The sequence below is a fragment of the Oncorhynchus mykiss genome, chromosome 11, assembly GCF_057628025.1.
Source record: "Oncorhynchus mykiss isolate SJ-2025 chromosome 11, ASM5762802v1, whole genome shotgun sequence".
Lineage (NCBI taxonomy): Eukaryota > Metazoa > Chordata > Actinopteri > Salmoniformes > Salmonidae > Oncorhynchus > Oncorhynchus mykiss.
The window spans coordinates 78,154,359-78,168,560 of record NC_143032.1 but is presented as its reverse complement, the minus strand read 5'-3'; the positions used below and the strand labels follow the sequence as shown (position 1 = coordinate 78,168,560).

The 14,202-nt window shown below is 43.2% G+C and overlaps 1 protein-coding gene across 2 annotated transcripts in view; it reads left to right on the top strand.

Moving 5' to 3' along the window:
• Positions 1-14,202, top strand: part of cnnm4b (cyclin and CBS domain divalent metal cation transport mediator 4b) — a 70,448-nt gene that overhangs the window by 33,826 nt on the left and 22,420 nt on the right. For both annotated transcript variants that reach the window (XM_036936383.2, XM_036936382.2), the window contains exons 2-4: positions 3,655-3,798; positions 5,374-5,514; positions 7,743-7,912. In XM_036936383.2, the coding sequence (XP_036792278.1) occupies positions 3,655-3,798; positions 5,374-5,514; positions 7,743-7,912 (455 nt within the window). The remainder of the gene's footprint in view (positions 1-3,654; positions 3,799-5,373; positions 5,515-7,742; positions 7,913-14,202) is intronic.

The window sequence follows — 14,202 nt, the reverse complement described above, 5'->3', positions numbered from 1 at the left end:
CTCCAGAGGGTAGTGAGGTCTGCACAACGCATCACCGGGAGCAAACTACCTGCCCTCCCGGACACCCTCCAGGTCACGGACACCTCAAGAACAACAACCACCTGAGCCACTGCCTGTTCACTCCGCTATCATCCAGAAGGCGAGGTCAGTACAGGTGCATCAAAGCAGGGACCGAGAGACTGAAAAACAGCTTCTATCTCAAGGCCATCAGACTGTTAAACAGCCACCATTAACATTGAGTGGCTGCTGCCAACATACTGACTCAACTCCAGCCACTTTAATAATAAAAAATTGGACGTAATAAATGTATCACTAGTCACTTTAAATAATGCCACTTTATATAATGTTTACATACCCTACATTACTCATCTCATATGTATATACTGTACTCTATACCATCTACTGCATCTTGCCTATGCCGTTCGGCCATCTCTCATCCATATATATTTTTATGTACATATTCTTATTAATTCCTTTACACTTGTGTGTATAAGGTAGTTGTTGTGAAATTGTTAGATTACTTGTTAGATATTACTGCACGGTCGGAACTAGAAGCACAAGCATTTCGCGACACTCACATTAACATCTGCTAACCATGTGTATGTGACCATTAACATCTGCTAACCATGTGTATGTGACCATTAACATCTGCTAACCACGTGTATGTGACCATTAACATCTGCTAACCATGTGTATGTGACCATTAACATCTGCTAACCATGTGTATGTGACCATTAACATCTGCTAACCATGTGTATGTGACCATTAACATCTGCTAGCCATGTGTATGTGACCATTAACATCTGCTAACCATGTGTATGTGACCATTAACATCTGCTAACCATGTGTATGTGACCATTAACATCTGCTAACCATGTGAATGTGACCATTAACATCTGCTAACCATGTGTATGTGACCATTAACATCTGCTAACCATGTGTATGTGACCAATAACATCTGCTAACCATGTGTATGTGACCAATAACATCTGCTAACCATGTGTATGTGACCATTAACATCTGCTAACCATGTGTATGTGACCATTAACATCTGCTAACCATGTGTATGTGACCATTAACATCTGCTAACCATGTGTATGTGACCATTAACATCTGCTAACCATGTGTATGTGACCATTAACATCTGCTAACCATGTGTATGTGACCAATAACATCTGCTAACCATGTGTATGTGACCATTAACATCTGCTAACCATGTGTATGTGACCAATAACATCTGCTAACCATGTGTATGTGACCAATAACATCTGCTAACCATGTGTATGTGACCAATAACATCTGCTAACCATGTGTATGTGACCATTAACATCTGCTAACCATGTGTATGTGACCAATAACATCTGCTAACCATGTGTATGTGACCAATAACATCTGCTAACCATGTGTATGTGACCATTAACATCTGCTAACCATGTGTATGTGACCATTAACATCTGCTAACCATGTGTATGTGACCATTAACATCTGCTAACCATGTGTATGTGACCAATAACATCTGCTAACCATGTGTATGTGACCAATAACATCTGCTAACCATGTGTCTGTGACCAATAACATCTGCTAACCATGTGTATGTGACCAATAACATCTGCTAACCATGTGTATGTGACCATTAACATCTGCTAACCATGTGTATGTGACCAATAACATCTGCTAACCATGTGTATGTGACCAATAACATCTGCTAACCATGTGTATGTGACCAATAACATCTGCTAACCATGTGTATGTGACCAATAACATCTGCTAACCGTGTGTATGTGACCAATAACATCTGCTAACCATGTGTATGTGACCATTAACATCTGCTAACAATGTGTATGTGACCAATAACATCTGCTAACCATGTGTCTGTGACCAATAACATCTGCTAACCATGTGTATGTGACCAATAACATCTGCTAACCATGTGTATGTGACCAATAACATCTGCTAACCATGTGTATGTGACCAATAACATCTGCTAACCATGTGTATGTGACCAAAACAATTTGAAATATGTGTATTTTATTTTTGAAGTTAAGTCTTATGACACAGCTATGTGCGGGTTCATTTCCTCTTTAGCAGAATTAAGTGACAGAAATGTCTGTGCCTTCACGGTCACTGTCCTCCTCAAGTTCCTGTTCCATGTTCTCTTTCTCATTGCACCAGTTCCTGATTTCACTTGTTGTGTTCTTCTTTTCCACCCTCTCTGAATCAAATAATACCTTTTGACTCCATCGTTTTCAAGGGTTGTTTTCAAGGGTTGTTTTTCTGCTTGTCTGTTAGTCTATTTCTCTCGAACGAGGTGTTCTCAATCAGGTTAGAATAAAAGTAGAAGCCCTTTCCCGTAAACCTGCGCCACTTACTTAACAACACTGGTTGGCCAGATTGAGAAGTGGATATTGTGTGTCTTCAGAGGGCAGCCTAGTGGTTAAGAGCGTTGGGCCACTAATCAAAAGGTTGCTGATTCAAATCCTCGCGCCCACGAGGTGACGAATCTGTCGGTGCCCTTGAGCAAGGCACTTAATTGCTCCTGTGAATTGCTCTAGATATGACTGACCGAATGTACATCTACGATCTCTGCATTCACTTTTCCGCTGCCTCAAGCCGTTTGTGTGTCATTACTGTGTTCGTGTCCACAGCAGCCATGGGTACATCCCTGCAGTCTCATGAGTAATACTGTACAGTATGTTTCCAGTTTTAGCCAACTATGCACTAGTCTAGTCCCTCTGGTTCTGATGGGGCACTAGTAACTATCTGTTCCACTGGTAAATGTGTCACGGTGAAGAGTATCATTGCCCGAACGTCTGTGTCTGTGTGTGTGTGTGTGTCTGTGTGTGCATGTATGTTTGTTCGCCGTTGTCTGCGTTAGGGTGTGTCTGTGTTTGTTGTACAGTAACGGATTGTCTGTGGCTAAAGTCCAGCTACAGACAGTTTGTTTTAATGCAGTCATGCAGCAAGAACTTCAACTCAAATTTGCAATATTAGATATGAGTTGTTAAATATTGGTAAATCTTGGAGGTATAAAAGACTTGTTCAAGTGCAAAAGTAATGTGTTAATATTTGAACCCATAAATTAACCTCTCTCTCTCTCGCTGTCTCTCTCTCGCTGTCTCTCTCTCGCTGTCTCTCTCTCGCTGTCTCTCTCTCTCGCGCGGTCTCGCTCGCTTTCTCTCCCCCTCCCTCTCTCTCTCTCTCTCTCATTCTCTCTCCCGCTCTCTCCCCCTCCCTCTCTCTCTCCCGCTCTCTCCCTCTCTCTCGCCTGCTCTCTCCCCCTCCCTCTCTCTCGCTCTGTCTCTCTCCCGCTCTCTCCCTCTCTCTATCCTGCTCTCTCCTCACCCTCTCTCTCCCGCTCTCTCCTCACCCTCTCTCTCCCGCTCTCTCCTCACCCTCTCTCTCGCCCGCTCTCTCCCTCTCTCTCGCTCTGTCTCTCTCCCGCTCTCTCCCGCTCTCTCCCCCTCCCTCTCTCTCGCTCTCTCCCCCTCGCTCTCTCTCGCTCTCTCCCCCTCGCTCTCTCTCGCTCTCTCCCCCTCGCTCTCTCTCGCTCTCTCCCCCTCGCTCTCTCTCGCTCTCTCCCCCTCGCTCTCTCCCCTGCCTTTCTCTCTCTCTCTCTCTCTCCCTCTCGCTGTCTCTCTCTCTCTCTCTCACCAGGTAAGTCCCACCTGGCCATCGTTCAGAAGGTGAATAATGAGGGGGAGGGGGATCCGTTCTACGAGGTGCTGGGATTGGTTACTTTGGAAGACGTCATCGAGGAGATCATCAAATCAGAGATCCTGGACGAGTCGGATCTTTACAGTGAGTCTACTGGGTTATAACATGTTTATTACAACATATGTGTTCATAGAACCTGAGCCCATAACTCATTTATTAGCCTTTATAGATATTTAGTACATACCCTTAGAATGCAAAGCTGAGGATGTGCATGCTCATCCCCGGAATCGTCTGTTTTCAAAGGATAAAGCAAAGAACATGAACAACTTCATAGTTAAAAACATGGAAGGAAAAAAAAAATATGGAAGAAAATGAATCGTATTTTACAAGAACAAGTATCACTACCTAAAAACACAACATTATGGAACAAACCTTGGTTCGCTTTTCAGAATTCACCGGTAAATTGTTCCACATGGAAAACTAAAGGCATAGAAACTGTAAATGACCTGGTAATAGGAAATACATTTATTTCCTTGACAGAATTAAAAAATATTTTTGGACCAATGTAGATATTTTTCAAGTACATGCAACTTAAACGTTTAAATCACAAAAACTTTGATTTGAAGTCGTTTGAACATGAGAGCAGTCTTGGGGGAAACCTATGTCAGAAAAGGATATTCATATGATCGATAAGGACAAGAAAACCTTTCAGAGAGCCAGCTGACAACGTCTTAGAGAAAAATATCAACTATTGGAACCAAGACGTAATAACTGATATTGGCACGAGAGTGTTGAAACATAACGAATGAGATTACAGTTAACGAAAATATACTCTTAATCCAGTATTTATTACTATACAAAAGATACAATTGATCAAATTGTACAGCACAACGTCAGAGTCCCGTCTGAAGTGTAAGCCCTACTAATGACTCAATAATTCATGCCTTCTGGGAATGTTACAAAAGTAATGGGCGGAGTTGGAAAGATGGATGTGAAGCGGTATTGCAATGTAAATGTGCTTTCCATTCGTCTGGCTGTATATTTCAAGACATGAGGGTGCAGTGAGATACCCGATGGGTTGGACAAAACTCTTCTCGTCAGTTATCTTAAAACGACAAAAAACCTATACTAAAAAAAACTGAAACTCGGCCAATCCTCCCCACGCAATGGAAGGGTCATGTGCTTTACTATCTAGACATTTTAAGGCGCGTGGACGACAGAGAGACAAAAGGGTGCAGTTTGAGGCCATGAGGCAGAAGGTTATTAGGGTGGGGGCAGTTTGAGGCCATGAGGCAGAAGGTTATTAGGGTGGGGGCAGTTTGAGGCCATGAGGCAGAAGGTTATTAGGGTGGGGGCTAGTTGTTCTTTGTATGATGTAGTTGTTTTTTACTATGTGTATGTTTTTGTATTGTTTATAAAAGAGCAAATAAAATCTTAGAAATCACATTTTTCAAAAGAATGCAAGGCTGACCCGTGGTTGTAAAATCTACCGTGTCACACAAATTAACAATATTAATCCACTCGAGATAAACTGTTTTGAGATAAGTGTCCTCGGTCAGATGCTGATCCGATGTCTCTCCCCTCTGACCTTCTCCTCCAATGGGTTTTGAGAAGGAGAGGAGAGGGGATTCGAGGAACCAAGGAAATGCAGTTTAGATTCTGCCCTAATCTGTAACCTGTCCTTTTGTGTTCTGTCCTTTTGTGTTATCTCTCACCTAGCTGACAACAGCAGAAACAGGAAGAAGGTGGCACCCAATAAGAACAAACGAGATTTCTCCGCCTTCAAACAGAGCGAGAGCGAATCCAAAGTCAAGATCTCCCCTCAGCTGCTATTGGCCGCTCACCGTTTCCTGGCAACAGGTTAGAACGTGTGACCTCCAACCCACACACTGTCACACACTACCCAACCACAATATACCACAATACAGTGCATTTGGAAAATATTCAATCGCCTTGACTTTTTCCACATTTTGTTACGTTACAGCCTTATTCTAAAATTAAATATTTTTAAATCCTCATCAATCTACACACAACACCCCCTAATGAAAAAGCGAAAACAGGTTTTTAGAAATGTTTACACATTTATTAAAAATAAAAACAAAGCAACCTTATTTACATAAGTATTCAGACACTTTGCTATGAGACTCGAAATTCAGCTCAGGTGCATCCTGTTTCCATTGATCATCCTTTATGTTTTTACAACTTGATTGGAGTCCACCTTTGGTAAATTCAATTGATTGGACATGATTTGGAAAGGCACACACACCCGTCTATATATGGTCCCACAGTTGACAGTGCATGTCAGAGCAAAAAACCAAGCCATGAGGTCGAAGGAATTGTCCGTAGAGCTCCGAGACAGGATTGTGTCGAAGGCACAGATCTGGGGAAGGGTACCAAAAAATGTCTACAGCATTGAAGGTCCCCAAGAACACAGTGGCCTCCATCATTCTTAAATGGTCTCTCTGATAGAGTTCCTCTGTGGAGATGGGAGAACCTTCCAGAAGGAAAACCATCTCTTCAGCACTCCACCAATCAACCCTTTATGGTAGAGTCAGACAGAAGCCACTCATCAGTAAAAGGCACATGACAGCCCACTTTGAGTTTGCCAAAAGGCACCTACTCTCAGATCTTGAGAAACTAGATTCTCTGGTCTGATGAAACCAAGATTGATCTGAATGCCATGTTTCACGTCTGGAGGAAACCTGGCACCATCCCTACGGTGAAGCATGTTGGTGGCAGCATCATGCTGTGGGGATGTTTTTCAGCGGCAGAGACTGGGAGACTAGTCAGGATTGAGGGAAAGATGAACAGAGCAAAGTACAGAGAGATCCTTGATGAAAACCTCCTCCAGAGTGCTCAGGATGTCAGACTGGGGCGAAGGTTCACCTTCCAACAGGACAACGACCCTAAGCACACATCCAAAACAATGCAGGAGTGGCTTTGGGACATGTCTCTGAATGTCCTTAGTGTCCCAGCCAGAGCCCGGACTCGAACCCGATCGAACATCTCTGGAGAGACCTGAAAATAGCTGTGCAGCGACGCTCCCCATCTAACCTGACAGAGATTGAGATGATCTGCAGAGAAGAATAGGAGAAACTCCCCAAATAAAGGTGTGCCAAGCTTGTAGCATCATACCCAAGAAGACTCGAGGCTGTAATCGCTGCCAGAGGTGCTTCAACAAATTACTGACAAAGTCATTTTTTTTATTTTTTTCCCTAAAAACATGTTTTTGCTTTGTCATTATGGGGTATTGTGATGTCATTATGGGGTATTGTGATGTCATTATGGGGTATTGTGATGTCATTATGGGGTATTGTGATGTCATTATGGGGTATTGTGATGTCATTATGGGGTATTGTGTGTAGATTGATGAGAGAAAAAATATTTTATCAATTTTAGAATAAGGCTGTAACGTAACAAAATGTTTAAAAATTCAAGGGGTCTACTTTCCGAGTGTATACTTTCCGAGTGTACGATATGTCTAGCTCAGTTGGTAAAAGCGTGTCGCGACTTGTTAAGAATTCCAATGTTATTCAATTACCTCAGTGATTGCTTATTCATAGTAGAAATGTGTGTAAAAAAAACAATACAACCATGGTTGAATATTGTGACGTAAATGATTCACCACTAGTCTTGTGTCTGTTGTAGCGTGCTCAGACAGAATTACGCTGCTGTTCCTTCTTCTCTCTCTAAAACAACAGAGATTGCAGTATTACAGCATGCCTGTCTGTGTCTGCCTCTACCCTCTCCGTCTGTCTGCCTCTAACCTCTCCGTCTGTCTGCCTCTACCCTCTCTGTCTGCCTCTACCCTCTCTGTCTGCCTCTACCCTCTCTGTCTGCCTCTACCCTCTCTGTCTGCCTCTACCCTCTGTCTGTCTGCCTCTACCCTCTGTCTGTCTGCCTCTACCCTCTGTCTGTCTGCCTCTACCCTCTGTCTGTCTGCCTCTACCCCGTCTGTCTGCCTCTACCCTCTGTCTGTCTGCCTCTACCCTCTGTCTGTCTGCCTCTACCCTATGTCTGTCTGCCTCTAACCCCTGTCTTTAACACAATTTCAGTTCAGTCAAATTATAATTAGTCTCTGTCTCCAGAGGTGACGTTATTCAGCCCGTCTCAGATATCGGACAAGGTTCTGTTGAGGATTCTGAGACACCCAGACGTCATCCAGGAAATTAAGTTCAACGACAGTGACAAACGCTGTCCTCAACACTTTGTCTACCAGAGAGGAAAGGCTGTCGACTACTTCATACTCATACTGCAGGTAGGCCACACACACACTGTCTTTCTGGCTGTCTTTGTGTGAATCAGCCAGTGATTGATTCAATGAGTCACCATTGTGACATGGTTTTAAATTCCCACATGAAAAGTTCCTTCTTAGTTTGTTTTTATATAAGTCCTGACTTCCTCTGTTCATCCTGGCCTGGAATAGACCCCAGAAACACTCTAACATCTCAGTGTTTCTCATTGTTGAAATCGGCCATGTCCTGCTACCCGTAACAGATGGCAGCTCCCTGCCCTGCCTCGACAGGGGGTGGCAAAGTATTTACTTATTTAACCGGGGTTGACGGAAGGAGGCTTTCTGTGTCACAACACTAACCCAGAGGGAGTTAGCTCTACGTTAATCAACCACACAGCCAGACTAACCATCCTGTTGAAGGTCTGTTGTGAAAGCTGCCACTGGCCTCATTCAAGGCCTTCACACCTACACTCTCTCCAACATATTGTTCTCCGGAAGCAGAGGAGAAGAGACGGGGTGGCCATTTTATACTAGTGTTGCATTCATATGACATTTTTGGCCTATATCGATATTTTCTTTGCCCAAAAAAATACGATACCGATATTAAACATTTTGGAGGCCTTTTAAGCATTCTAGTGCAGTTAAATAGTTAACACATGGCCACAGCAGTCTAAGGCACTGCATCTGTGCAAGAGGCGTTACTGCAGTCCCTGGTTCGAATCCAGCTGTATCACATCCGGCCGTAATCGGGAGTCCCATAAGGTGGCGCACAATTGGCCCAGCATCGGCCGGGGTAGGCCGTCATTGTAAATAAGAATTTGTTCTTAACTGACTTGCCTAGGGAAATAAAGGTTACTCACTCCACACTAACCAAAAAGTTATTTTGTTGGCATTTACGTCTGTCCCCATTTACCAGTAAAACATCATCAAAACCTATTTCTTTCACTTACTTGCTGTGCTGTTTGGTTGTTCTGACGTTTCTTTCTCAACCAGGAGTTTTATGGAACGCCATTTGGGTCTTTTCGTGTCAAAAAAGTTACACTTCAAATAAGCTTGTTGACCAATCAGGACCTGAATAGGACTTCACGTCACGTAATAATTTAACACGCTCATACGTTTTTACATAGTTATTACACATTGATTACACTATCACTCGTATTTCATATATCACAACGATTAATTGATACGTGTGCTAAAGTTGTCTCGCACACCTACAGTGCTGGTCATAATAAAAGCTAGCTAGCTGATGGATGCAAACAATGTTCTTCCTCAAAAACATAGCAAAACGACAGCTGTTTCAGTAGCTATAGTTAGCTAGCTAACTATATAGATATGTGTCATCTAATATAACCCTAATTTATAAGACATTTCTTCTTTGATTAATGGTGGTCGGACCCTTCTATGTGAAGCTAGCCACAATAAGGATTAGCCACAATAGTGGACTTCATGGTTAGCCTTCAAAATAAAAGTATGGCATAATTCTACTATTTGTATTCATTTGCATCACTGTCAATGACACATTTATTTTGAAGGTAAAATGCAAATTCCACTATTGAATATTGAGATGAGACGAGGAGGCCACTATAGAATACTGAGATGAGACGAGGAGGCTGCTATAGAATACTGAGATGAGACGAGGAGGCTGCTATAGAATATTGAGAAGAGACGAGGAGGCCGCTTTAGAATATTGAGATGAGACAAGGAGGCCGCTATAGAATATTGATGAGACGAGGAGGCCGCTATAGAATATTGATGAGACGAGGAGGCCGATATAGAATATTGAGATGAGACGAGGAGGCCGATATAGAATATTGAGATGAGACGAGGAGGCCGATATAGAATATTGAGATGAGACGACGAGGCTGCTATAGAATATTGAGATGAGACGAGGAGGCTGCTATAGAATATTGAGAAGAGACGAGGAGGCCGCTTTAGAATATTGAGATGAGACAAGGAGGCCGCTATAGAATATTGATGAGACGAGGAGGCCGATATAGAATATTGAGATGAGACGAGGAGGCCGATATAGAATATTGAGATGAGACGAGGAGGCCGATATAGAATATTGAGATGAGACGAGGAGGCCGATATAGAATATTGAGATGAGACGAGGAGGCCGATATAGAATATTGAGATGAGACGAGGAGGCCGATATAGAATATTGAGATGAGACGAGGAGGCCGCTATAGAATATTGATGAGACGAGGAGGCCGATATAGAATATTGAGATGAGACGAGGAGGCCGATATAGAATATTGAGATGAGACGAGGAGGCCGATATAGAATATTGAGATGAGACGAGGAGGCCGATATAGAATATTGAGATGAGACGAGGAGGCCGATATAGAATATTGAGACGAGACGAGGAGGCCGATATAGAATTTTGAGACGAGACGAGGAGGCCGATGTAGAATATTGAGAAGAGACGAGGAGGCCGATATAGAATATTGAGAAGAGACGAGGAGGCCGCTATAGAGTATTGAGGTGCAGGGTAGGTGGGGTTGGGATGGCGATATGGCCTAAAAATCATATTTCGATTTTATTTATATATTGTAAATCATGATTTACAATAACATAAAAAATATTTTTTTTCTAAATAAGCTTTTGTTGTACAATTTTAAAGGTAGAATACACAGCATTTTAAACAGTCAGCAATAATCTAATGAATTCAGGGCGTGTGATATTATATCTAGTCTAAATATAAGCCTTCTACAATCATAAGACCCACTAATAATGTAATTATTTTCTCAAAATTGTTAAACCTGCTTTTCTGTTGTAATTACTGATTTGGATTTCAAGTCTGTCTATGAAAATGCCATTTTTGTTACAAATGTAAACCAGAACCATGCATAATACACGTTCACTAATAATGAATAACTTGTTGAAGCAAGCGTTATAGACAATTAACACAGGTCTCATAAACAATCCCACAAGCCCACATGCTGGTGAGTATCCAGCTAATATTTTATATTTCTAGTTTGGTCCATTTTCGATCTATTTGCTAGCTAACAAGGCAGAACAGTTTAATTATGAACACATAATTGGTGTGTGTCCACGTGTGTGTAAACTGAGATTAAGCGGTGAAGCGAGAGGTTTCACTCTCCCCCAAATTTCTCCTGACTTCCCGCTTTTGGGACAACGACTCCCCATTGTTAGGGCGGAGACATGAGCATCTCATCATTATATACAGATCTCTGGTGTAAATGGGAAGGTGCACAGCACAGAAAGCGCGAAGGAGAGGAAACCAAAAAGACAGTATGCTGACATAAACGCTCATAAAAAATAAAAAGATACAGGCATTTGGAATATTGCGCAAAAGCATTCATATTAATTAACTCTATCACCCAGCCCTAGGCGGGAAGCAATGTTCCTTCAGCTGGCACTGCAGCTGGAGGTCAGAGCCTGCAGCTGGAGGTCAGAGCCTGCAGCTGGAGGTCAGAGCCTGCAGCTGGAGGTCAGAGCCTGCAGCTGGAGGTCAGAGCCTGAATTTAAGAAGTGACATTGATAAGGGGATCATAGGTTTCACCTGGATTCACCTGGTCAGTCTGTCGTGGAAAGAGCAGGTGTTCTTAATGTTTTGTATACTCGGTGTATAGGGAGTAGAAAATAACATGGCTGTATACAGGGGGTACCATGGAGGGGGGGGGAGAGAGGGAGACAGGGTCCAGAGCGGCCTGTACTAATTGATCCCTCTTACGTAAAGGGGAGATGAGGAGAAAAGGGGAGGAGAACTTGGGAGAGAGGAGGAGAAAGGGGGAGGAGAACTTTGGGATAGAGGAGGAGAAAGGGGGGGGAGAGGAGGAGAAAGGGGGGGAGAGAGGAGAAGAAAGGGGGAGGAGAACGGGAGAGACTGGGAGACACCGTGTGTGCCACACTGTCAGTCAGCTGTGTATCAATAGGCCAAGTTTAATCTAACCCCCAGCTAGCCTCTGCACCACTCTGTGTAGAAAGACACACACACATACACACACACACTGTTTTCCCATAAATCAGTTATGGCATTAGTCCCTAAACAGTCATTAGCCAGCGCCAGTAATCCAGGGATTGTTAGGCTCAGCTTGTTAGCCACCCACCCCACCCTCATCATGTTATCTACTCAGTGGGAGGGCCCATAGGTGGAATAATCCATTGAGCTACACTGCATGGAGAAAAGTATGTGGATACCTGTTTGTCGAACATCTCATTCCAAAATCATGGGCATTCATATGGAGCTGGTCCCCCTTTTGCTGCTATAACAGCCTCCACTCTTCTGGGAAGGATTTCCACTAGATGTTGGAACATTGCTGAGGGGACTTGCTTCCATTCAGCCACAAGAGCATTAGTGAGGTCGGGCACTGATGTTGGGCGATTAGGTCTGGCTCGCAGTCGACGTTCCAATTCAGGTGTTTGATAGAGTTGAGGTCAGGGTTCTGTGCAGGCCAATCAAGTTCTTCCACACCGATCTCAACAAACCATTTCTGTATGGATCTCGCTTTGTGCATGGGGACATTGTCATGCTGAAACAGGAAATGCCTTCCCCAAACTGTTGCCGCAAAGTTGGAAACACAGAATCGTCTAGAATGCCATTGTATGCTGTAGCGTTACGATTTCCCGAACCATGAAAAACAGCCCCAGACCATTATTCTTTCTCCACCAAACTTTACACTTTGCACTATGCATTGGGGCAGGTAGTGTTCTCCTGGCATCTGCCAAACCCAGATTCGTCTGTCGGACTGCCAGATGGTGAAACGTGATTCATTCCAAAGTCCAATGGCGGCGAGCTTTACACCACTCCAGCCGATCCTTTGCATTGCGCATGGTGATCTTAGGCTTGGGTGCGGCTGCTCGGCCATGGAAACCCATTTCATGAAGCTCCTGACGAACAGTTCTTGTGCTGACGTTGCTTCCAAAGGAAGTTTGGAACTCTGTAGTGAGTGTTGCAACCGAGGACAGACTATTTTTAGACGCTGCGTGCATCGGCACTCGGCAGTCCCTTTCTGTGAGCTTGTGTGGCCTACCACTTCGCAGCTGAGCCGTTGTTGCTCCTAGACATTTCCACTTCACAATATCAACACTTACAGTTGTCCGGGGCAGCTCTAACAGGGCAGGAATTTGATGAATTGACTTGTAGGAAAGGTGGCATCCTATTGTCAATTGGGGGTTGGCCGTCATAGTAAAAAAAATATTTGTTCTTAACTGACTTGCCTAGTTAAATAAAGGTTCAATAAATCAATATAAATAAATGACGGTGCCACGTTGAAAGTCTCTGAGCTCTTCAGGCCATTCTACTGCCAATGTTTGTCTATGGAGATTGCTTGGCTGTGTGCTCGATTTTTATACACCTGTCAGCCATGGGTGTGGCTGAAAAAGATCAAGGACAACAACCACCTGAGCCACGGCCTGTTCACCCCGCTACTCAGCTAAGCTGAGACCAAGATAGATATTTTTCAATCATAAGGACATCAGGCTGTTAAATAGCCATCACTAGCCGGCTACCATCCGGTTACGCAACCCTGCTCCTTAGAGGCTGCTGCCCTATATGCATAGACGTGGAATCACTGGTCACTTTAATAATGGAACACCAGTCACTTTAATAATGTTTACATAATGTTTACATACCGCTTTACTCATCTCATATGTATATACTGTATTCTATTCTACTGTATTTTAGTCAATGCCACTCTGAAATTGCTCAATCTAATATAACAGTTGAAGTCGGAAGTTTACATACACTTAGGTTGGAGTCATTAAAACTAGTTTTTCAACCACTCCACAAATTTCTTGTTAACAAACTATAGTTTTGGCAAGTCGGTTAGGACATCTACTTTGTGCATGACACAAGTAACTTGTCCAACAATTGTTTACAGACGGATTATTTCACTTATAATTCACTGTATCACAACTTCCAGAAGTTTACATACACTAAGTTGACTGTGCCTTTAAACAGCTTGGAAAATTCCATAAAACGATGTCATGGCTTTAGAAGTTTCTGATAGGCTAATTGACATCATTTGAGTCAATTGAAGGTGTACCTGTGGATGTATTTCAAGGCCTACCTTCAAACTCAGTACCTCTGTGCTTGACATCATGGGAAAATCAAAAGAAATCAGCCAAGACTTCAGAAAAAAAATTATAGACCTCCACAAGTCTGGTTCATCCTTGGGAGCAATTTCCAAACACCTGATGGTACCACGTTCATCTGTACAAACAATAGTATGCAAGTATAAACCCCATGGGACCACGCAGCCGTAATACCGCTCAGGAAGGAGATGCGTTCTGTCTCCTAGAGATGAACGTACTTTGGTGCAAAAAGTGCAAATCAATCCCAGAACAAC